This window comes from Xyrauchen texanus, chromosome 17, assembly GCF_025860055.1.
Source record: "Xyrauchen texanus isolate HMW12.3.18 chromosome 17, RBS_HiC_50CHRs, whole genome shotgun sequence".
Classification (NCBI taxonomy): domain Eukaryota; kingdom Metazoa; phylum Chordata; class Actinopteri; order Cypriniformes; family Catostomidae; genus Xyrauchen; species Xyrauchen texanus.
The window spans coordinates 20500316-20526935 of record NC_068292.1 but is presented as its reverse complement, the minus strand read 5'-3'; the positions used below and the strand labels follow the sequence as shown (position 1 = coordinate 20526935).

Below are 26620 nucleotides of genomic sequence, written 5' to 3'. Positions count from 1 at the left end.
TAGGTTACAATTTTTCCCAAAGCTCTTTTGACAGCTTGAATGCTGCATTGATTTCAAAATGATGCTCATCTGTGCATACGTGTGTGTGTGTCTGCGATGGAAGAGGGATTATTTAGGTAATAAAATTTGCTCTCTACATCTGCAGCATAGCAAAAGATTTTGCGTCATCATGAAAAGTGAGCCTGCATGTCTGTTGGTCTGCAGAGACTGTGGAAAGAACATTGATGAAGTTGTCTTGAGCGCACTGCAGCCATGGACCTGCTGCAGGCCAGCAAGCCACACAGGGGAAATGTGGACCTGTCGTAGACAGAAGATCAAAGCTTCTCATGCACACACACACACACTCACACACACATGCTCGCAGCCTGAGAAAACAACCCTTAGCACTGTGCCTACAGGGGCTGTGCTGACAGCTGATTGGCTAAGGATCAAAATATGCAGTGAAGAGACCAGGAACAAGCAGAAGAGATTGAGAGAGGGATTTGTTCAAAGAAGAAGAGATACGTTAGAGACTGAAGTAGAAAGAAATGAAAAAGGAGAAGAGGGCAGAGTTGGAGAAAGAGAGAAAGAAAACACAGGAAAACGTGAGTAATATTAAGTCCAGAAGAGTGGAGTTGAAGGAGGAATGAGACAGGAAAAAGAGCTGTTTCTATTCCCTAGCAACTGTCTTGAACAGGCGTCACTCAGGGGTGTGAGCACCACAGAGGGGCCTCTCTCTCAGAACAACAACCTCCTGTCTGTTTCACACACATACACACTTACATGCATTCACAGCTCGTTGTTTGCTGGTTTCAGAGCTCTGGCTTAGATACCTCAGCATACCTGTGTGTCTATGTGTGTGAACCATTAGTCTAATTCTTGGCACTGTGTTAACACGGGTCAGTAGTGCGCTAGGCTGGCAGATACGGATGAGAATTTAGTCATCAAAGAGGCCAACAAGTAACCTCCATGTAACATCACACACCATGCCAAATTATAGGTTTAAACCCTTTATAGATCAACACACATACACACAAAATGTCTGATGCACATTGTTTCTGCAGTTCAACTTCTTCAAACATACACCGCACCAAGACTTTGTCTATCCCATAATCCCAGTGTTTGATAATCATGAGTGCTAATACTAAAGGGAATAGCAGCCTTGCCTTTAATCTCTAGTCCTCTCCCTACCTAATGCATGTATTTACGTATGCAAGTGCAGTCTTCTCAGTGATATCGCTGACAGTGCATCCAGGGCAGTTTCTCATCAGCACAGTGGATAACGAGACACGCTGATGGGAATACAACAAACATGGTGGTTTAAAGTAGCCACAACTAATGAAAAGCTTCACTCACCTCTCCCACCATCCCATTCCAAACTCCATCAATCTTTTTCCCATGCTTCCCATTGGTCACCAAGTAGAGGTCATATGTGAAGCCCACAATTCTGGCCAATCGCTTAAGGATGTCGATGCAGAAGCCTTTGCAGCACTGCTTCATGGGTGCCACCCCTTCCTGAAGTGTACTGTAGTTAGAGAGAGTATTAATGTGTGTTAAAAAAAATCTATCGGATGGAAAAATTCTGTTATTTCCATAATGATGGAAATGAGGGGAGTAGCAACTATTCTTACTTCAGAAACTTGTAAGTTTGCTCCCTCACATTCTTTGGGAAATAATAATTTTACATTATGTCTTGTTTTGCTTGGCTGCAGTTCACAGAACAATAGTAGCTGGCCAACAACTCTGTTATTACGTTAATCACCATCATATTATTCCAAACCTTATTTCTTCTTCTGTGGAATACAAAAGGTAAATTTTTTAATTATATCAGGCCACTTTTTTCCTTAAAATGAAGGCGAATGTGGGCTGGGGCTCTCAAGTTCCAAAAATGTAAAGTCATAAGGGTATGGAACAACATAAGGATAATAAAGTGACAAAACTTTTATTTTTAGATAAATTAACTCTATAAGACCAAACAGAAGCGTCTAAAGGGTTGCAATAGCAAAGTGCAAGTGGTAAGTTAGCGTTAAGCTAGCACCTACTTACCCATGTCCGCCTTACAGCAAATCTACAGGACAAACGTCACATACAGTAGTTAATATCTATGACTCAAGTTGATAAGCTTTGTAATGTTTCCCGCCACTTTCATATAATTCCTATGCTCCTAACGTTAACAGTGAAAATTCAAGAGAAACATGTACTGTGAGTTATAAATTACAGAGGGTGAATGGAAAGAGACAAGGTGGTTTGTGAGTAGTATGTTGTCTTCATAAATTGGAGTGAAATACCTGAGTGATATAATGAGACGAAACACAGACACCCACATAGTGTGGGAGCAGTGAAGCAGCATCCGCAGAGACACATGTACACAGCAAGTGCTTGGGTAGATTGGCAAGCAACATGATGGCTAAGTATGAACAGAGATCGCCATAAGGCAATCACAAAATGATAGAGGGAGAGAGGAAACAAGTGATCAATTGCAAAGCTAAGAGGGATGAGTCTAGCCCCTGGAACCTCACTGTGATATAAAGAAAAAGTGAGCGATCTAGAGATAAAGGAAAAATTTGAAAGAATGTGAGAAAGATCACCCAAGATATATGACTGGAGTAAGATGGCATCAAGATGCCTGGTTATAACAATCTTCTCTATCATTTGATGAACTGCTGCTGCTGCCATGATCAACAGAATATGCAAACAAACATTTCTTTTAAATTAAACTCCTTTTATCATCTATGGAAAACAGGTATTAATATAGTGCGTCATTAACTGCACTGGTAAACAGTACTAGGGACCAAAAATGGTTCAAGGAACAAAAATGAAAACAATTATTTTAGCAGAACATAACCGAAAACTGTTAGTCCTGAAAATTATACATTGTTAATTGTTACTGTAATTAAATACAATTTTCCTTGAAAAAGTGAAGGGTGTAAAGGGATTAATGGAAAAGAGGAGGCGAGAAACGGCTTGATAATATAAAAAATTGTTTAATAGGGATGTCCGGATCAGCTTTTCTGGCACCCGATCCCGATCCAATATTTAAATATTAAACCGATCCGATACTTGTATTTGCCTAGATAATACAGCTGCAGACTATTTGTTTACAAAAATAACTAAGTAAACAAAGTAACTAAAAGATGTCTTCAGCTTAATGCATTTAGCTTAGTGCAGCTAGCATTTTAATAAAACTCACATATAAATTCAACTTCTACTTAGAATGGTGTAATTGCTTATTATAACTTTAATATTCAGGTACAAAAATAAATCACAGAGTTCTGTATGGATTAATAGAAATCTTACATACACTAAAAGTGGTGTAACCAGTTACACTTGAACAGGCCCAAGTTCAACAATAATGAAACGTTATTAATAGTTCTGTTGTCAATATCAAAATGCCATTATGACATACTGACAACCAGTAAAAACCATGAACGCATCACACACCACAGAGATACATTCAAAAATAAGAAAAATATATTCACAACAAGCTCTAAAACTGCTCCAGTGAGAAATCATTAATATCTATGGTCTGTTTACTGTCTTTGAGTTTTGCTGTATCACAAATCACTAATTATTAAGTAAATGCATGAAGAAGCGGTGTCGTTATTGAAGGTTAAACAGTTACTGTATATTTATTATTAGTGGTATTGTGACCAACATTAATCAGATTTAAATTGGTTTGAGTGACTGATGATGAGATATTGAGAGCACCTGAAGAGTGCACGTCTTTGATTGACACAGAGAGCGCTCATGTTAAAGAGAGTAAAGCTAAAAGTGCTCATGATTGCTCAAACAGTCTCTATCACTCAACACAACGTCTGATTGTCACAACTCATGTCATGTATCATGCATTTGCATGTTTATTTGTTGTTTAATTTGTTTTTAAACCTGTTAGCAGCCTCTATATTCTCTTCCTCTTCCTGTTCACTGTGCAACAAGTCCGAATAATTATCGTAACGACTCTAGAAGATTAAATATTCATACACATTTAATTACACATTTTTAAAAACAAACCAGCATATTAATTTCAATTACATCATGTCAGAAAGTTACAATTTGTGAATGCTTAGGATTGCCAACAACTCACCCTCCATTCATTAGAGGAGCAGTGTATGTGTGATTGCCTGCAATGCTGAAAAAAATCTAGGCACTATCGGCCGATCACCAATCACAGATTTAAGACAAATATCGGCCGATTTATCGGGACCTCTCTATAGTTTAATATAAAACTGAAACAAAAATACAAACACACAAAGGTGTCAGACAGCTGCCCGTAAATCTCTCTCTCTGTCCCACTGCAGTCTCCAGTTGACCTTTATCGCTCTCTGAGGCTTGATTAGCCTGATTAGGGCCCGAGTGTGTAGCATAACGGGGGCCCCGCCCTCCACCCTTTCACAAAGGGATTACTCATACATTTTTAGTTATTTAACAGTTACTTATGATGTACTTGCATTACATATCACATTTATATAGTATAGATGTTTTAGACACTGTGTCAAGTAAAAAAGAGCTTCAATATTTAAAAATGCACCTTGAGACACCTGCGTTCTCTTTCCTTTGTTGCACTGCATCAAGTTAGTTTTAAGTATAGATGTCACTTAGATTTCATGTTCAGAAGAAGTTCAGGTGTCAAATAAGACTTCATGTGATTGTTGTGGCATTACACATAAATCCAGCTTGTAAAGTTTCAGTCCAAATCAAGTTTCAGCGCATGATAAACGGTAAGCCAATATTTGTTCCCTTCTGCACTGGTTTGCTGAGTGGCTGTTGTAACTTGTTAAAACAGTTTACATTTACTATGCTTTTACGAACGTTGCCTGCGATGCTTACTTGAAATACAGCCTTTTACAACAAATGTATTTGCTTGAAGAAGAAATTATTAAGAGAGTGATTGATTCAATTGTTACATATTTTATTAACCATTTAGGAACAGTATAAGAACAGTTAGAGAATAATCTATTTGATGTTATTTTAAGACTTATTGGAAAGAATTAAAAGAATAATTTAATGTCTATCCTTTTTTTGTCCATCTGGTCAAAGTTCATATAGGTTTTAGAAAAGTAATTAATGAGTAATTGAATTACTTTAATATTTATAACAGTAATCTAATTACAATGTAGAAGATGTAATTAGAACAACAACAAAAAAAATCTGTGATTTATTAATCAGGTTATTCTCTGCAAATATTGGACAAGACAGAAAGAATGTTTGTGTTTACTTGTAACATAAAATTGGGGTGATAATCGGTTTATGACCATTTAAGGTTTAAGGTGTTCACATGACCTTAAGTGTTGTCAACTTATTAAGCACAACCTTTGTAGGATCATGCATGTGAATGCGCTCAATAACATAATTACAAATACTCATGTCTATACCAGCTATTTTAGTGCTGATTGTGCCAGGTTAAAATGGATTTTACGGTTAGTGAATAAGAATCAGAATCTTTGCACTGAAAAGCTGTGCAAAAAGTGACACAAAACTGAAAACCGAAAGCTCATATGCCATTAAAAGATAGAAACTACAGTTGCCCCTGTCCATCCATTGAAATTAATTTGACAATTTTCTCATTTTAATTGGACTTTTTCCCCATTTAAAAAAGCCATGATTAATGGCAGAAGAGGTAGTCTGATGAATACTAACGTGACATTGAGAGGCCGCCGGCAGGGCACGGAGTCCCTAATGCAGGTTCCAGAGGAAGGGTCTGCAAGCTCCACGATAACGAAGGGACGCTCCTCCAGGGTCACAACCCTCAGGTGCTGGGCATCATCGAGTGGCTGTAGAAACGGCCCGTAACGGGACCAAGCAGGGTATCTCAGACGTAACACCCCATTCTCCCACCATCCTACCTAAGACCACACAGACATCACACGGTCAAAGGTTAGGGGTCATTTGCATCATTGCGTTGCACATTCACATCAGAAATATTTCCAATAAATTTAAATATCAATTTAATAAGCTGTGCTTATACAGACCATGAAGTTTAAACTCCTTAGTATGAATGAAACCCCTCATAAATCAACAAAACATTTAAGTCAAAGGGCAAATTCTGACCATTTCAGCTACTATTAAAAGTGTCATTGAGGTTGGATTACAGACAAGACTGGCTTCTCTCACTCGGTATCTGTAGAGTGGGGAAGAATATTGTGGAGAATTTGTCCTCTACGTTCCCTGTGTGAGCTTATGGCTGAGGGCTCTCTAAGAACAGTCCTATGGCATTTTTAGTCATTGGGGAATAAGTGGATTTTTCTTTCAAGACAAAAAAAGTTTTAGCTAAGTGACAGGCCATGGAGGGAAAAGGTTACGGGTCTGAGAAAAACAGAGGTGGTGTAAAACGTATCAAGATAAGCTCCTCATAATCCATCCTAAAAGGTCCTGTAGAACTAAATAAGGAGATGTTTTTGCACACAGCCACTGATAGAAAATAAGACTTTGTCAATTTTTTGTCAACTTTTTCCATTCCTCTTCAAATTAAAAAAGTTTTGTACAAATAAATATAAATAAATTATATTTACATGCATACATTTAGAAGACTTTCATCCAAAGGGACATACACATGAGGAATACTAAAATACAAGTGGTTCTACATAGTGATAGCAGAGATTAGAAATTTAAGAAAGATAAGAAAGGCAACTTTTATTATGCAATTTCACTACATGTACCCAAGGCTTTATTGAAGCTGTCAAACCACAAACAGACAAACTCGGTACTGAAAAATTGCTTCTACACAATTTATCTGTTATCAAGGATGCAGGAGGGGCAGCTCATCAAAAGCAAATCCCTCCAATTATAATCAGTGATGCTGTGTACATTAGATAGGACTGCCGCTTTGTGTCACATCAACATTTTATAGGCACATTGTTCTTTTCCAGATGTGCTGCACATGCTACAACTCAGAGCTGATTGTCTATGCATGTCATCTTCTTAGAACGTTCACTTCTATGCGTCCAGATAGACAGCCTTAAGCTGTTGCGGCGCAACGAGACGTTTGTTACATTAGGTGCAGTGTTGTATAAAGAAGCCATTTCTCATACTTAAGCAGAAGTAATGATTCCTTCATGGAAATGGACTCAAGTAAAAGTTAAAGTGTCTAATTGAGGGCCGTAACTAGAAGGAGGGCAGGATAGGCAGCCGCCCTAGGGCCCGAGGTGAGAGGGGGCCCACAACGGTCGACCAAAATAAACCATAAAAAAGACAGCGGGCTCGAAGGGTGATGAAAAACAACCAAAGCCACCCAAGGAGGGGACCCGACAGTTTCTTTGCACTGAGGCCTGCAAGATCCAAGTTACGCCACTGGGCTCATTCTAAAAATAAGTATTAAAAGTACAATTAAATTCCATCAATTACGTTACAGCTAATTATACCCATGACAACTGAGTGGCGGTGCAATATTAGGAGGAGTTAATACAAGAACTGCTCTGACCAATTCAATCAGCGAGTAAATGTTCTACTCATCTGGTATAAAATAGTAATGTAAACATAATAAATTAATGGTGTGTTCATGACATGCCAGAATGATTGCATTTAAATGATAAGCGCAAGTGAATGCCACTATAAAGTAATTAATAGAGCGATTTTCTTGGAGCCCCAGTTTTCTGAGTTAGGGGCGTGTAAATTAAAGAATCATGCAAAGATTCAAGCAAATTGGAATTTGACATAATCCTGTTTTACTTGTTTAGATTGGATGTATGTTATTACTATTGATGAAGAATAAAGCTTGCCAGAAAATAAGACTCATTTAGCTGGTTTATGAGGTGACAGGCCTGTGGAACAAAACAAGATTTACCATAAGAATATGTGGCCACACAAGAATGATAAAAAAGATAGATAAAGCATCAATTAGGCTACACACCTATTATGCGGTGTGTACGTGAATACTGTTCATTTAAGTGCTAAAAAAGCTTACTACCTTTTTCAGAAAGTGAAACATATTTGAAATTGCAAAACTAGCCTATTATTTCCTACTAAAATCACTTTAACCTACATCACAATTCTGAATATCGACCTCGTAAGTACAAACTTCCCAGGAGGACTTACATGCAGCATTAAACACAACATAACTGAATGTTTGGGCTTTTCATGGCCAGTAAGCAACCTCTTGGCAACCACTCAGAACACCAAAGCAACTGCATAGCAATTTGTTAAAATACAGAGAACAACATAGCAACAGCATAGCAACAACCTAGCAACCACCTAGAACACACTAGCAATCGCATACTGTAGCAATGCGCTAAAAACACAGAGCATCTTTGCAACTGCATAGCACGCCCCAGAAACCACACAGAACTTCCAAGTAACAACATAGCAATGTGCTAAAAAGCACTTAGAACACATTAGCAACCACCCAGAACACCTTAGTTTTGTTTAGGCAAGTACCCTTCACATCTTCTTCAGATAATGTAAAAAATAATTATTCTCCTGTTACTATCTGTATTGATTTTTACAAATGCTATTCTGAGACATTTTCATGAGCATATCTGGTCATTATACACATCGTACCTTGGTTAAATGAAAAAAGTAACCACACTGATTGACTTTTATATAAACAGGTCTCCAGAAAAAAAATCTGGTTAAAGAATTAACAAAATGTCATCATTGATAGCGTACATAAACAAACAGTGTTCAAAACAATGTCCTTAACTTAACAAGATTCACTACAGTAAGTCTACAAGAATTATTTGTATTTTGAGCCAGATTTGGCACTAAATCGCTGGCTTATGTCGCTCATCCTTACGTCATAACGTCATGTCCATAAACACAGAAAAGAAGTACCACCTGTCACAACTACACTATTCAGTTCAGTCAGTCACGTTCACACAGTTCAGGACAGCATCACTGCAGTCTGAATGGATGTTTAATATGCACTGGTTTTGTTAAACATGCACTATTTGGGGCCTTGGTAGCTCAGCAAGTATTGACGCTGACTACTACCCCTGGAGTCGTGAGTTCGAATCCAGGGCATGCTGAGTGACTCCAGGCAGGTCTCCTAAGCAACCAAATTGGCCCGGTTGCTAGTGAAGGTAGAGTCACATTGGATAACTTCCTCGTGGTCACAATTTGGGGTTCTCACTCTCAATTGGGCAAGTGGTAAGTTGTGTGTGGATCGCGGAGAGTAGTATGAGCCTCCACGGTGTCATGCACAGCGAGCCACGTGATAAGATGCACTGATTGACTGTCTCAGAAGCGGATTGAGGTGAGTAACCATGCCACCACGAGGACCTACTAAGTAGTGGGAATTGGCCATTCCAAATTGGGAGAAAAAAAATAAATAAATGAAAAAAAAAAAAGCACTATTTAAGCATCAACTTTCTTTGTATATATATAACATACAGTTGAGAAGAGCTGTCTCTTCTCAACTGGCATACTGTTTTGCATACTATATAGAAGGGAAGTATGGATATATTTGATGCAGCGAGGGTGTTAGATTCTTTTGGAATTATTTTCATTGGTGGAGCAAAAACAGACAAAATAACTACCCATAATGTGTCAAAAGTGTTAAATAAGAAAAGATTAAATATAAACTTTTTGTTTAAAGAACTGTTCAGCACAGTCCTGCAGACTCATGCGGCTGAATCACTAGAGTACTGATTTACAGTATGAACAGCTCTTTAAAAAAACAACTACCTCTCGAAAGTTTGTAAGCAGCAAATACTTCACATACTACAGTTTTTACCAGTCCCTACCCTCATTTTTTTAGCAGCACTGAGCTATAGGACTCTCCCTGTCACATCGGCAGAGAGTGGCAACTATCAGCACCAAAGCAGCCTTCTCTACAAAGCCCAGAGAGCCATTCACAAGACATAGATACTGCTGCTCTTGAAAAAAGTAGCTACAAAGTCTCTGTGGCAGGAAGCGAATAAATATACTTCACACACACTGTGTGTATGACTCTAAGATATCAGCCAGTGGCTGGCTGCTAGAAGAGTTTGCATATTAGCAGAGGATCAGGGCAGAGGCGTCAAATTGAAAGGAATAGAGCAGGAAATGCAGTCAGCATGTGGATTCCTGCAAGTGCTGGTCTCATTGGGCTAGTTATCCTATTTCTAACTGCTCTGTAGCCAAAGCTGTGCCGCTACAAAAGGCACTGAAATCAAACGCATTTGGGGCAGATCAGTGGAAATTACAAAAAGCCAATTCAACGACATCACCTCACCTGGTCCCTGTCTCGTTCTTGGTTCATCAATCTGTCTGCTTGGGACTGTCCATTTGTCAGACTATTCATCCGCCTCCCCTTCATCTCTCCACCCTCCTCAAACATCCAACTTTACAGTCTGTTAACCCAAGATCCATTTTCTCAGAGCAGCTCTTGAAGGCTGCCGGCTCTGACAGTGCAGGGAACAGAGAGGGAACGTTTGTCAGCTTGCGTCTTCCTCTAACAGACAGCATCAGCCCAGAATCCAGCCACACATCCAAACAGGTGACACAGATTGGCAAGTTAGGTTTGAGCAAGTTTTCTTTTTTTTTTTTGCAACAGCATGAGGGATATAAATGCTTATGACACACACTGTTTAGTGTCATGTCCTTATAAAACCCTTTAATGTGTTTGAACATGCAGTTGGGTTTTTTACCTTCTTGATCTCTCTACTTCTCACTTCTCCAATCTTTTTCATATGCTCCCTGCAACTTTCTTTCTTCTCTCCCACCTCCTCTCGCTCTGAAACACATTCAGTTCTCAGGGTCGATCTGTGTCAGTGGCAGCCAGACGTCTAAACTCTCCTCAGCGTCAGAATGTGGGCCGACAAAATGACAGAAATAGGAGTGTTGCAGCATGTGTGGAAAACTGGAGATCCTGCAGTGCATAACAAAGAGCCGGAGTAGCAGAGATCTGGGCACAAGCTGAGGGGGCAGAGCCTCATGCAGGCAGAGGTAGAGCAGGGCCCTGATCAAACACTGTCTCCCTCGGGAATGGATAATACTTTCACAGGGTGAAACACAAACACACTGCCATGACACCCCCATCCCTGTGAACGGCCCTCTGAGAGGCAGCTACAGGGAGGATGAAACGAGACGCTTTTACCCCAGCACGATCCTTACAAATTCACTAGCTGATTTACACAGCAAAAACACACATGACATAACCTGATAGGTACAAAGAAGAAATGTGCTTGGCATTTCATTCTTTTTAAACATATCCACGGTGATCGAATCATAGGAACCGCATGGCCAAATGGGATCAAAATTGCTGTACTAGTTAATGTGAGCTTTATTTGTTAAAGGGCTTTAAATGCTTCATGTGTGAGCCATCACATGAAAAGCCTTGTGCAAATCAAGCATGGAAGTTGAGTCATCCACATCCATTGTCTACTCTGAGTTAGACAGAATGCATTTAAGAGAACAACAGACAAACAGAGCAAAGACAAATACAGCGTGCATCAAGTTTTAAAACAACACCCTCCTAAAACAAATGCACATGGAAAACCTCCTATAGTCAGTGTGGAACCGATTTAAATGTACATAATGGTGCCCAATTAAATATCTTGTGTGAATCACAAATACTCTCTGACTGTGAAGTGCAAAAGCATCTAGAATATTCAGAACTCTATCAGCACTTCTCTCCAGAACATGCCTGCAAATGAGCCAGAGATGCCACAGCCAAAACAGTCACCCCACAAACCTCAACGGACTGTTGCATCATCACAGCTTTAAGTTGGACTTTGTTTTCAATACTAAATACCACTGTCTCTTGCAGTGCGCACCATTATTTGGCTAAACTGTCGCAGAAGAATAGGCCTACTCATAGTACTATAGACAGCTGGATTGTTCACCAAAACATTAAAAAATTATGTGGTTCCGAACTTGTTTTCCTTTCTTTCTTTTTTTCAAAGAGCACAAAAAGAGATACAAGGAAAAATGTCCAGTCATAGTCACTAATCAATTTGATTGTACAAAAAAGATGCAATGAAAGTGAATAATGACTAAGATGACTCCATTTGTGTTCCAGAAAGAAAGAAAGTAATTTTTGGGGGTGAACTATTCCTTTAATGCCTGGGAAATGCAAGATTTTAAGGAAATTAATGATTGTTGGCCAGACTCATTGCAGACTAAATGTAGAACAGTGACAACAGGGATGAGCTCAGAGGCTGGCAGCTAAACAAAGCTTAAGATCAACACTGGACCTTTCATGATGCCTTGGGAAACACAATCCCTGTGCATCCTCTCACTCTCCTGCTGGGACCTGTTAGCATAAGCCTGTTGCTTGACAGAACACACTCAGTAAGAACGATCAGTAGTCCAAGGTCTGAGAATACTCCTGTTCCTGGGCCTAATAAGCATTGATCAAATAAACCTGTTCCTGATCCTCACCTTTGTTGTGCTAAATGTAGGCTGTGAATATATGTCTGAATGTATGTCTGAAAATGTGTGTTTCTTCAGCTTTGGGCACTTTTAGCACTAAGGACATCTAGAAACTAATGTCTCAATAAAAAAAGTGTCACACTTTCACCAAAAAATTTTGTATTTGTCTACTAACAATGTCCAATTATTTAAATAAACAAAATGGCCAACTTCTTTGTTTTACTAATTCTAATCTCAAAGCTAACATTTTATGTATCCTAAATACACATAATAAAATAGAATTTTAAAAATGTTTGCACAATTTGGCAAAATTATAGCTTGACTGGAAATTATGTCAAATAAAAATATTTTGCTCACAAGTGCATTTACCTTAATTTTTCTGTTTTCTTCACACTTCACTTGTCTCATATTTCCATCTCAAGCATGTTCTTCGCTGACACTTTTGTTGATTTACTTAACAAGTACACAAACCTTTGAAAAAACAAATTCTCACTAAAAAAAATTTCACACAATAAATATTGAACAAGTTAGCTTATTTCACTCTGTTTTTAGATAATCACAGTTTTAAATGTAATAATTTGTATTATTACACGGTTCTCTGGAATTCAAGATTCTGATTGACCAATGGCGCCATCTAGCAGTCTGGTCTCAACATAACAAATGCATATCCACTTATCAGACCAATCATCTGGGTATTGCAAGCCATTTTTTGTAATTTTTGGATCACTGTATGATCTAAGTAAGCTAATAAAATAATTTAAACTCAGATACATTTTTCATGTGCATTTATATATAAATTTGGCAAGTAGTCTTTCAATAAACTGGATAATGAGCTGTCAGAAAATTATTAATTACAAAATAAACACCAACAGAGCTCTGATGCAAATTGGAGGTGGATTTTAGCTGTTTACCGATTTATTACTTGTCACATAATAACATGAAACAAACAACTGAAAATAAATGTTTCATGTTTGTCACGTAATAGGCTGGATAATGTAGAGTCAGATGGTCATCTGCACAGAATAAACACCAACAGAGGTGGAATTCAGCTGTTCAACGACTTCTTTCTTTACACATAAATTCTATGCAAATCAAAAAAATTTTGTCCATGTATTTATTTATTTGGTTAGTAGCAGTGTAATAAGCAGAATAATGTACAGTCAGACAGTTGATATTGTAAAATAAATCCCTTTAGGCTGATACAAGACACCTCTGCTTCGCACTGTGGTCCTGAGCACCCTGTCTGGCTTTATTATGCTATTAACAACCGGCTGACTGTACATTATCCCTAACATAACCGGCTGACTGTACATTATCCTATCCTTGTTATAATGTTTTTTCACAGTTTAAGATTTAAAGTATGGGTCTGGGAAAAGGGTAAAATAATAACATCTTTACAAATAAGGCATTTGAAAACTACCAAAATGATGAAGAAATGGTAAAAAGTTAAGTCAGCTAAGTCAGTTTTATTGTGACCTTAAGATCACAAAACTGAAAACAAGAAAAACAAAAAGTTGAAATCTGTTTGTTCTAATAAAAAAAAACACTGAAACATGAAATTGCCAGAAGTTGAAGACCCACTGAAATATGGATGGTAAAAAGCTGTGGAGATCAGCAGAAACCCACTCTCTACATCTAAACTTTTTTTTGCTGCTATGGCTCAATGTCAGTGAATATTGCCCAAAGGAATTACAATTTCTCCCAAGTACTTAATCCACTGTCATTTTCACTGTTAACAGATTGTAAAGATTGTGAACGCAAGTGCTGCCAGGGATTACAATTTTCAGTCTCTACACGTGTCTTTGTGGCATCTACATATTCATATTTCTGTTTTATGGCATCGGTTTGAGTGGCACCTTCAAGTAAACAGTATGCCATTTTCTCAGACTGTTTACTCAGTTGGGTTTGGTATCAGTTATTTTGTCTCATGACAGCAGCGTTCTACAGGAGAAATGTAGAGCCACAATGTCTCATGGCACCTACTGTACTACAGTACAGCTGATATATGAGAAGCCTGGATGTTTTTTGTTTTTGGCACCATTCTGAGTAAATTATAGAGCCTGTTGTGTGTGAAAATCCCAGGAGATCAGCAGTTACAGAAATACTCAAACCAGCCCATCTGGCACCAGCAATCATCCATGCGCTTATCTAATCAGCCAATCGTGTTGCAGCAGTGCAGTGCATAAAATCATGCAGATACAGGCATGAGACCTACACAATATTAGGTGGTGGTTTTAATGTTGTGGCTGATCAGTTTAACAAGCTGTTCGAAGAAAATGGAGAGGATGAGAGAAAATCTAATCTGCTCTCTAAAACATTTCATTATTAGTTATTTTCTTTTTATTGCCATTGTCTAATAATAATAATAATAATAATAATAGAAAAGTATGAAGTAGAGCAGCACTGCTAATCCCACTGTTTTCAACTCTGTAATATACTGTGAGTATCATGGATATGCATAGATAATAGGGCCAAACATAAACATATGCTAATTGCATATTACGTCCTCTTAAAACTCGAATGACATGTTTATATTATCACTGCTTTAACTGTTCTGTGCAGTACAGCAGAAGTGCATAGTCAACAGCACACTGCTCTCTCTGCTGCATAATATGATGCATTGTTCAGAGTTAATTGTAATGGGCTGTTTCTACTGTGGACTGTCATGGGAAATGGTTTTTCGAAATTAGTGTAGTGTCAAGTTGTATATCATTTTAAAATAGCTTTCAATCTATACGTCTTACTGGTTCAAACTGGAACATTAGATTTTCAGCTCTTAAAGAGTCAGTGCATCATTATGATAGCCATCTTGAAGCAAATCGTCATTTTATTGGACTAATGCACTGTCATTACATTTAAATGCAAATATATCCCACAATCCTTAAAGGGATAGTTCACCCAATATTTAGCCACCCTCATGTTGTTCCAAACCCTTTTGACTTTATTTCTTCTGTGGAACACAATAGAAGACGTTAGGCAGAATGTTTGCCTCAGTCACCATTAACTATCATTATATTGAAAGGAGATGGAATTTAGGTGAATGGTAACTGAGACTAACATTCTGCCTAACATCTCTTTCGGTTCCACAGAAGAAAGAATGTCATACAGGGTTTGAAACAAAATAAGGGTGAGTAAATAATGACAGAATCTTCATTTTTGTACAAACTATCCCTTTAAAATTGTTCACAGGCGAAGCTATGTGCATTATTAAAAGTGTATAAAAAAAGAGGTCCAAGTCATAAACCGACATTTCAAATGATATGTGGTCTTCTTTTAAACATCTTTCAAATGTTAAGACATTTTATCCATTCCTGCGCATTAGCACTGCAGTGCTCAGCATGGCTACTGCAATGCTGCTTTTCATCCTGGACATTACCAATCCATAACAGCGGTTACACAAGAACGAACAGAAATAGAATTCTGATTAGTTCTTACGTCTTCCCAGCCACTTCCAGGCGTGTAGGAGATGACATCCAGAAAGGGATTGGCCAGGTAGCCCTCATTATTAAAAGAATAGTCCCGCCCACCAAGAGTGATATTACTGAAATACCTGCAAACAGAGAGAGCAACATAAAAACAGTCTGCTGAGGTGGAAGAGACCCAGAAAGAATTATTACAAAAGAGGACATCTTACACAGAACACTTCACAAACATCCTAATTAGGTCAGGTTGCAAAAGTGTGGTAACAATTTTATGTCCCTCAGCAACAGAATCAAAGCAGATATTCACTCACTTACTCTAAAACCTGTAAAACACCCAGAACTGTGATAAATCTGAAATGTGCTATTCTATGTGACTGCTTAAATTAATCTTTTTATCTTAAATTAAATGTATTTTTGGCACACTTAAGAATTTCACTGAGTGAACAAGTTTGAAGGAGCAAACTTTCCTCTGCATTGTTCATATAAGCCTTTCTAATTGACATTTGAGATTATTCCTTGCTACAATGTCACTACAAATGCTTGTTTGATAAAAAAAATGTGCATGTAAAATGACATATGGCCTACAGTATGTTGCAAACCACAATAACAGCAGTGGAACTAAACATGTATATCTCTGCAACTCTTTCTTCTTTTTGGACATTTGAGATATTTTCATATAAGTAACAAGGTATAAGGGGTGGGTGATATAAGCAAAAATGTATATTGTGATATTCTTTATATTTTTGGTTGATAACAACATATACCAAGAAAGTGATAAAAAAAATATATTTTTTTTTAAATACTAAAACAATAATGAAAGTTCCTTTTGCAAGAGAGTTCACAATCACATCTAAAACCATGAGGAAAAAAATGGCATCTTTTAATGCAAAAATATCACAAAATAACTAATAATATAGGCTTAATTATTATTTGTAGTGCAAACTCTGATTGGAGCTTGCTTTCCCTAACATGCGGTGGAATTCTGCATTACCACGATAGCAACGACACACAACATTTGGTTTTACTTGTATATCGATTTAACCTGTATATTACCCACCCCTATAAGGTATAATTTAAGTTCAACAAGCATAAATTAACACAGGAAGCCTAATTTAACAAAATTACATATGATAGTCCATATGACAAAAACTGTATCGCTATGGTATGACTACTTTGCAGACAACATGAAATCAGACCCTATTTTCTTGATAAATGTCCCTGGTCTTTCCTCAGAAGTTCCTACAAATCTTTGTGATAACTACATTCATAATGTATGGGCCTATGTAGCAAACCCCAATTACAGCAGTGCCACTAAACAGGTGAATCTTTGTTTCTAATTATACCTCTTCAAACTGCTGATGAGTAATGAGTGTGTCGAGTCACACGGATGGGTGTTACGTTGACAGTCGTAGCTCAGTGAGTCTTTATGACATCTGAAGCACTCTGCTTTCCCTTTTACATGTCAAACACGAAATAAAAGGTGAGTAGTCGTTTACGATTAAATTTTTTCTGGCTGCTGTTCTAGTTAGTTTCACCATTACAAGCTCACCTGTTCTCTCCACTTCCATTACACATATCGCCTCACACATGACAAGACAAAACTATTCTGCTCCTAATAAGATAAACGAATCTGTCACATGTTTGCTATGTAGACAGCTTCTATGATTGTAATAGGAGATTTCTAGTTTTGTGGTGTTGAGTTGCTTGCTTGCAGTGTCGATACGGCATCAAACACACTGCTGCTGTTTCTCCCCTTCCACCCACATACTCTTTTTAAACACCAGGACACGTTGAACGCCTCTCCCTACAGTCCCTGCAGCGGGGCAATAAAGGACGCCTGTGCCCCCAAGGTGCAGCACTTTCACTCTCATTAGTGAGTGTGTCATTAAGGATAAACTGACTTACTATAAATGCAACAAAGAAGAAAAGTTGAAGGTTAATACTAAATGAGTTGAGCTTTAAACACAGTTCTCAGGGTGAATATAAATAGAGGGATTTTTTTCATGTCCTTTTAGACATTTTTCTGATCAGGCAGTATAATTGAACACTACAAGCTATTATGCTTCTAAATCCATCAGTTATATGGCAGAACCAAATACAGTATGGTTACTCTACAGACAACATCATTTTCATATTCACTTTCTTTATAAATGCCCCTGGACTTATTGTGCACATTTGTTTTCATAATCTTTCATCAAACATTCTCCACCTTTGAAAACTTTTCTATTTTTATCTATAATCTCATGCAGTTGGAGATAAATATTTACCAATAATATAATCCAATCACAATCTAATCAAATCAAATCAAATCGTGAAGGATATAGGCAAATCAAACCCACTGAATATCATTGTACACTTGGAAATATGCTGCATTACATTAATTAAATTAATAGTGAATGTCATTTTATGTGGTCTAAAAGGGTTAGTTCAAATGTCAAAATAAATTTTTCGAGGAATATTTCAGCTCTGTTGATCCATTCAGTGCAAGTGAATAGTGAGAGGTCCAAAAAGCACATAAAGGCAGCATAAAAGTAATCCATACAACTCCAGTGGTTAAATATATATCTTCAAGTGTGGGTATTTTTTATGCAAAACTGAACCAAAAATGGGAATGAAATCCCTTTCAATTATTCCAGGGTGAAAACATTACTTTTAAATGATGATAACCAGTTAATAACCGGTTAATTTTGTTCCAATAATTTTTTAATGAAACAAAAGACTAAAGAGTTTATCACAGTACATTTTTTTAATAACACCACTTACTGTTGCCCAGAAATATTAGGCTTCTCTCTTCTTAGTGGAACACACGCATGTGTTTTATTTCTGAAGGACACTGCTAGTTTAAAAAACATAAAAATCATTAGGCCGGCAAAAAGTCATAACTTGCCCATGCAGTGTGTGCGTGAATGCAGGAGAAAGATTTAGGCTATTAACTGATTTTAGATGGCCAAATGAATAGCTGAAATATCTTAACTATTTTTGGGATATATATAATATTAAGAATATATTTATTAAATATACGTTACTTTACATCGGCTACTGCATAATTTATTTAATTGTTATGATATCTTCCTGCAAATTACCCCAAAAGGGAAAAAGTTTAATCGCTTAATTTTACTTATTCTGGGTAAGTCACGTCCCTTATTTTGGGCTTGTTTCTCTTGTCAGATCTAAAAACACAGCAACTGGTTTATCACCATTCCTTAGCACAGAGTACTGTCATTATAAAATATAATTAACCATTCTTTTATTTCGTTCTAACTGGTTAATATTTGGAAAGTAGGCTGTGGAACACCGGAACCGGAACTGGAAAAAAAAAAAACAACAAAAAAAAACAGTTTATGCTCAAAATAAACCAAAATGAAAAACATTTTGTTTTTTTGTCCCTGGGACCAAGAAAGCTGAGAGATTCTTCTAAAAGTTTTGTTTGTGTTCTGCTGAAGAACGAAAGTCAAATAGGGATGGCATGAGGGTGAGTAAATGATGAGAGAATTTGCATTTATGGGTGAACTATCGCTACCTACTATATTATAGATAAACCTTTTGTGCTGCTTGGTGTGAGACATGTTGTATTTCTCTGTGCTCAGTCCAGAGCATGCACGTCACATATTGTATCTGCCAAAAGAAAAGTCTCTTACTTCATTCTACCACGAATTCTTTGTGTTCTGTTCCCGTCCGTCTGGCAGTTGGTGACAAAGTGTGGCCCTCCAGTGGCTCCATAGTCCTTGCGCAAGGCGACAGCTCCATGGGTAAGGATGGACACCCCACGGGCGATGCGTCTGCGGGGCTCGTCCCTCCAGCCCTGCGGCCTAACCGCAAATAGGCGACTTGGCAGTCCATTCAGGCCAAGTTCGGACAAAGCTGGACCCACTGCAAACCATATGTGGGAGGCGCTGGCCTGACCAGCTGCCCAAGCGGCATGGAACACCTGTTCTGCTTCCTCCTGAGAGCAGTACAACAATCGCACCTAGAGTGTGGGTGGAGGCAAAGAGGACAGAGGAGATGAAAACCAGAGAGCGGGAGCAAGAAGGGACACAAAAGAGAGCGCAAAAAAGAACACAGAGGTCAAAAGGGAGGTAGAGACCATAAGCAGAATAATGGAGGATGTTCAAAGAGAGGAGAGGAACATGGAAATAATAAGATTTATTTCGGACAACAAATAACAGAAAGGAAAGTCTTATAAATTCTACAGTTGAGGAATAGGAACAGATTAATAGTGCTTGGACATGCCTTAATTAAAAAAGATAAATACTGGATGGAGAGAAAGAAAGAAGGAAAGAGGTGGAGATATAAAATATGGGATTATCTGAGAGAGAGAGTGGAAAGAAGTACAGGAAGGAGAAACTGTGAGAGGGACTTAAGATTTCACCTTTAGAATGCATGAGAGAGGAAAACCCAAGAGAGAAAGACTGTAAGAGAGAAAAGCAGAAGAGAGCAATATGTTTGAGATTGTGTGCAGGGGCGAGAGACAGAGAGGGGAAAGACAGAAAGTGAGAACTAGGAAAAGAACAAGAGAAAAAGAGAATAAAGAAATAGGGAATCCATCCTGTATCAAATATCACCAGCCCAGAACAAGACAGATAAAGTAATGAAAATGTGTCCTTGTGCTCATGTGTCTGTGTGTATGTATGTGTGTGTGTATGTGTGTGTGTGTGTGTGTGTGTGTGTGTGTGTGTGTGTGTGCATGTAATATATATTCTGTGTGTCTGAGGGCACAGTACATGTGCTCTTATATACTGTAATAAGCATGTTTCTCTGCGAGTGTAAATGCACACTTTAGCTATCTGAGAGTGCATACATTTACTTTTAGTCATTTAGCAGATGCTTTTATCCAAAGCAACTTATTTACAAAGTAAGCGAAATATTTATACTAGAGTGTAATTTCTGTGTGTGTGTGTGTGTGTGTGTGTGTGTGTAATTGAGCAGAAGGACTGTAGACGGAATCTAATGCATACGGCATTGGGCTGCACCGCCACAGGCTGTGTTATTTTAACAGGGACATCAGTGTGCTGGGACCCACAAGGCAAAATAACAACCCAAACACACACACATACACAGAACAATAACAGCCTAGAGCCAGGGGGACACAGAGGACAACCTGTGACACACACACACACATTACACAAATACAGGTGTAGACGGCAACGAGAATGAGAATGAGAGGAGAAATCAGAAGGGACAGCGAGAGGTCAGAGAGGGAAGGTGCAAAGCCAACAGATAAGTGCAAAAGAGCAGAAAACTAAAGCAAAATTAAAAACATATAACAGGAAAGGAAATGATGTCAGGTGTGGAAGGAAGGAAGAGTGTGTGAATTATTTAATGAGGGAGTAAGTGAATATGTGAGACAGAAAGAAATTGACCTTCTCTCTCTCTCTCTCTCTCTCTCTCTCGCTCTCTCTCTCTCTCTCTTTTTCTACCTGTGATTCGTTCTCTTTCAGCAGCCGGAGCGTGCGTGATCCTGCCGGGTCATCGGTTAAATTCAACATCACTATGCTCTTCTTCTCCCAACCGATGAATGACCCATCGGTCAAACCTTCCACCACCGACAGGAAGTCCTGGTAGCCATGGTGGCGTGTGGACACCACAGAGAAGGCCGTCCAATCATATTCCTCCAGCACCTCAAATATCACCTCCAGTTGTAGTGCAGTGGAGGAGCTGAACTGCAGGAAGATTGAGCCGGTCTCCTGCAGAGTAATTAAGAGCTTAAATGACTACATTTCCCAAGACTAAAGAATGCAATCTATTCATTCCCTGCATAAGGCATCATGGGAACTAAATTGGTTATAAAGTGTCTAATACTCTCTAATCATAAAAGTATATAGACAGAGCTTGTCTTCTTCAGTGCAATTAAGAGGAAAAGATAAGTATGTTTCCCACGATTAAGGAAGGCAAGAAAGCTATTTCTTGCCTTCCTAAAGCATCAAATGACATTAGAGGCACCACTTTGAGTTAAACCACTTTTGTGGGTGGTATTTCTGGTGCATATTTTTTTCATTTAGTTTCTTTAATAATCAAATCTGCAGCTTATTCCCAAAATACGTGGTTAGAGATTTTATGTTATTGACCTGTCATCATATTTGATAGGGGTTCTGTATATATATGGCATGATCAGTGATTTGATCGATGAGTGAATAATGACTTAAATGTTGTTCTGTTTATCATACAAAGTGATTGCATGCCTTCAGAAGACATGGAAGAGTAGTCACATGGACTACTTTTATGACTTATGGTGGTTTTTAAGTTTTAGAGCAAGTTTCATTCAACTGCTATTATATGGATATCAGTAATTGCTACATTCTTTAAAATATCTTCTTTCATGTTCCACACAAGCAAGACAGACAAATTTAGTTTGGAACACATTAGTAAATATTTACAGAATTTTCATTTTTGGGTGAACTATTTCTTTAAGTCATTTCAGTGCAAACACACCACCTTTCCATGTAAAATAGAATTATTATTGTGCCTTAGTGACAAATTTCAGCACAACGTGCCTAGCAGAATTATCATTGAGCTATAACTGCATATAGAATATAGGCGATAAAGGAAATTTTGTTAAAAAAAGGTGATTGTATAATTTTTTTGTGATCATGGCAGCAGTAATTCATAAAATGATGTTTGCACTCAGAACTAGGCTGCAACTTGCCGAATTGCGTGAGCAAATTGCGTTCAGCAATAATTGTATGTTTATGTGCCGTTATTTGATTTGCATAATTCCTTTAGTGATCGGGTGATAAAACAAGGCCCACAGTGTGCACAAATAAACAATGCTATCAGCGGTGCAATTCATTCTTAGTGAATTCCCCCCTCAACCTCTTAGAGAGTTTCTGAGATGGGCAGCCACTCATCAGATTTAAATTGAATTTGCTATGGAGTAGAATCTGTGCATGTGTGTAGGATTCGACACAACATTGTCAAAGGGATTCAATATTATCTCTTTAGAGTAAATAAATATTAAATAAAAAAACATTTGTTAACGTGAATTAATTTTTCACATTAAGCTAAAAATATGTTGCACAATTATGACACAAGCAACTAAATCTACAAAGCCTAGAGAGAAGCACTACAGTGAACAGAAGAGAAAGAAGAACAGACCATATGGCCTGCAGGTGTAATGCCTGACCCCTGATCTTGCTATTTATCCAAATGGATATGTTTGTAATGCTATCCCATCCTACAGTTATCGGTGTGCCCTGATTAGGCCTCAACAGAGAAAACAGCAGCCGTTTCTCTGTCCATTTAACGTTCCTCCTCAGGCAGTACCATTAACAAACAACGCCCTCATAGCATTGTAGCAACCTAAACACCATCAAGCAAGTACAAGAACTCATTATCACCAAGCGCTTGCAAAGAGCGATGCTTGTGAGGTATTCCCCCAGTCAAAAGAAACTTCAATATTCTTTCCTCCTACTGTAAAATTATTCAGCGCAGCTAATGACTGCAAGTTTGTGCTTATCAGGAATGTTGTAAATCCTCACTTTTATCAATCGCCTTGTATTATTGAGTAATTAAATATAATAGACAGTGCAATAAATCAAGAAAAAACTATTAATTTCAAGAATAGACAGCTTCACTAGCCTAAATCTCACAGGGATACAGGACATACTTCAAATAGGACAAGTTTCTTTCTGTAGACAGTGCATCTGTTTTTAATCATTTGGTTAGTTGGTACCAGTCTATATTGGATGATTTCCACTGTGTAGTCCAAAGCAGATCAATAAAATGAACTCAGAGGTTGAGCTAAATTCATTTAACTCAAAGGATGGAATCATTGTGAACATAATTGCCCGTTAATTCCTGATTACCTTTTGTGTGCACTTAAGTGAGTAACAACCAACTTTAACTCTGAAAAACAAAATCCTCTTTATCCAAGTATTGATAGAGGCTATACCTGTGGTACCCTGCCCAGACCTGCTCCCCCTCCCACAGCAACAATGGGGAGGCCGGTCTGGGCCGAGACGAACTCCAGCATGGGGGCGAGGGGGCCGGAGGACAGCGGAAGGGGTCTCTCATCTTCATACACGAGTCCCTGAAGGGGCCTGGCTGTCAGCAGGTCACATAGTTGAGAAAGCAATGTCCTGGGGCTGCTGTCATTCACCTGTAGTCAATTCACATTCACTACACATTCATGTTCACATTTACTTAATTGATTACACTTGTGTGTTCACACTTATGTTCACATTCAACAAAGTGTTAAAATTAATATTCAGTTTCTTTCTAATCTTTATTCAAGTCTAATTCAAGCCTACTCCAGCAACGCTACTAACTAAACTAAATTTTTCAGCAATGTGACAGTAGCTCAGCCATTTTCACAATAGTGTAGCTTTTCCAGTAACAAGCAACATTTTCTAGTGAGTTGTGCTGTAGCATCACAACAATTTTTGCAATCAAATGTGACAAATGTAGCAATGGAGCCGACGGGGTAAAAAAACAGACACACAATCCATAATTTATCTCATGTATGTAGTGGAAATCCAAATCTTTTAAGTGAAATGGTTCTTTTGGAGAGTTCATATATATAAACCAGTTACAATATTTAGCATTGGAAACACTGCATTTTAGTTTGTTGGTATGTCTGGATGCTTCATGTGAATAAACCAGTTGACATAAATGATTCACTGAATCACTTAAATACTTGCACAGCTTTAAAGGGACTTTGCCTTCATTTTTTTAAGCAAAATATGTTGCCGTTGTTTTCACTATATTTCAATATAAAATATGGTGTTTTCTATTTTTTTTTCTATCTATTATTTTATTTTATTTGACCTTTATTTAACCAGGAAATAAAACTCACTGAGATTAAGAATCTCTTTTACAGAAGTGTGCCCCCTTTCGAACTGACCTGGAGCCAGATTACGTTTGCAGATCCCCATTGGGTGACGACGCTCTCACCAAAGCTGCTGTGCACACGTCCAAAGCCCGGGTATGGCACCCTTCCCACAGCTGCTGCAGACCCTGCTTCCCCTTGCTGGGTAATTGTTGAGCCCGCATGAATCACTGCAATGTTGAAGTGCATTGATGCCACCGGGTCACGTTCACGCTCTCGAGGGCGGAGCAAGAGATGAGGGGAGGAGCTGGTCTGCCCTGCCCATTCTACCAGGGTCAACAGCAGAGAAAGGGTGGGTACTGTGACCATGGCAACAAACGAGGAGGCCAAATAAGAGTCCACCAATAGAGAAAGCCTGAGTAAAAAGAGGAAGGAAAAGCAACAAAAAAGGGAAACTGTGATTAAAATAAAATTACAAATGTTATTAAGGCCTACTGCATAAGAGAAAAAGTGAGCAATTAGGATGAGAAAAAGAAAGAAAGAATGAAAGAAAGAAAGAAAGAAAAGAAAGTAAGAAAAGAAAGAAAGACAATGAAACAAGAGAGAGTAAGAGAACTGACAAAGAATGAGAGAAAATGAAATGTGCTTTATTCAGTCCACAGGCTGAAATGGAGCAACAGAGGAGAAAAACAGACACAGAGAGGGTAAATTGGTAGGGGTGGAGAGAAACTGTTGGTATGTGTGTGCATATAAAAGTAGTCCGAGGCAATAAGTAGGTGGATATTATTACTTTAAGGTGAATGAATTGACAAATACTATGGGACAGTTACGACCTGTGTCACACATGGAAGTGGTGGCTAAAAGACCGGTGCAAACGGTAAACCAATCCTAGTTACTGTAGTTGACCCAACAGTCAATTTTGTAGTTACCTTTAAATTGTCCTGTTAAGCTAAATGAAATGTTGTGCTGTGCTGTTGGTTGTCAAAATTGCAATGGCAAAAACCGAAGGCTTCACTTTTTTTGGATTCCACAGGCCTCTCGTAGACAGCTGTGGCTTCAAGCCATTAACAGATCTCACTGGACTGTGGAGATCATTTCCAACTCACTGCTTTGCAGCAAACATTTTATTAGAGGTATGTTATTAACTCAAAACATTATAATAATGGTATAGCTAAAAATATTTCTGCATGTATGATGGCTTTGTGTCATACTTTCGTTTAATCGATGATTATAACTAGTTGTGTGCCCAAACCTAGCTAGCTTTGAACCTGAAGACTAATTTTATTCTATACTATCTAGCTAGCGCTAGCTGTCTCATCTGTTAAATCTAACAAAACCGTTTGCCTGCGTTCTGTCACCACTTACTGTGCACGCCCTGCAATGTTTGTAAGCAATACGACTGGTCTATATAACACAAATTTACATAACTATACACAACCATCACATATACATTCCTTATTCCCACACTCATACACCAGCATGAATAGACACAAACTAACAAAATGATTTACTGTGATTAAGGTTAGCGAAGCTGAAATATAAAAAAAGTGCCTTCACGCTGTCTTACTCACCTCTCTCATCTCAACCACACACACAATACAAGCACATCATTTTCAATTTACTTTTGTGGCAGCCTCCCCCTGCTGTCTCCTCTCTCTTTCATGACTTCAGGTGCTAATGCAATTGCTTGGAATCACCAGGCTCTCTGACATAATATTCCCTCTTCTGATTTTGTCACCGTTCTCTGGGTTTGTTCTTTTTTTGATGCATTCTGTTTCTCCCTCTGCTCTATTTATTCGTCTTTAAGCCTGTTGGTCTGTTGACCCTGACAAGTCCTTCAGATGAATGAGAGGAAAAATTAAAAGACAAATGGAAAAATGAAAGGAATATTGAAGAGACAGTGACAGAGATAGAGAGAGGGAGAGGGAGAGTGAAAGAGAGAGAGAGAGAGAGAGAGAGAGAGAGAGAGAGAGAGAAAGGGAGGGAGGGAGGCAGACATTGGAATTCTGTTTGGCAGTAAGAGGTAAATATTAGTCCTAATGACTAAGATGAGGAGAGAGAGCGGGAGGGGGGAAATGGAGGGAGCAGAGAGAAAGAGGGCAAATCAAGGGAAAGAGAGAAATATTGATTACCAGGATGTGTGTACGTGTTTGGCCTGAACAAACAT

The 26620-nt window shown here is 38.3% G+C and overlaps 1 protein-coding gene across 1 annotated transcript in view; it reads right to left on the bottom strand.

The window, feature by feature from the left end:
- LOC127657634 (glutamate receptor ionotropic, NMDA 2D) overlaps positions 1-24702 on the bottom strand; it is a 39100-nt gene extending 14398 nt beyond the window's left edge. The window contains exons 1-7 of the mRNA XM_052146500.1: positions 24529-24702; positions 23578-23784; positions 21107-21373; positions 19328-19656; positions 15703-15817; positions 5617-5822; positions 1336-1504 (exon numbers count right to left, since the gene is read on the bottom strand). Of these exons, the coding sequence (XP_052002460.1) occupies positions 1336-1504; positions 5617-5822; positions 15703-15817; positions 19328-19656; positions 21107-21373; positions 23578-23784; positions 24529-24702 (1467 nt within the window). The remainder of the gene's footprint in view (positions 1-1335; positions 1505-5616; positions 5823-15702; positions 15818-19327; positions 19657-21106; positions 21374-23577; positions 23785-24528) is intronic.
- Positions 24703-26620: the final 1918 nt, after the last annotated feature.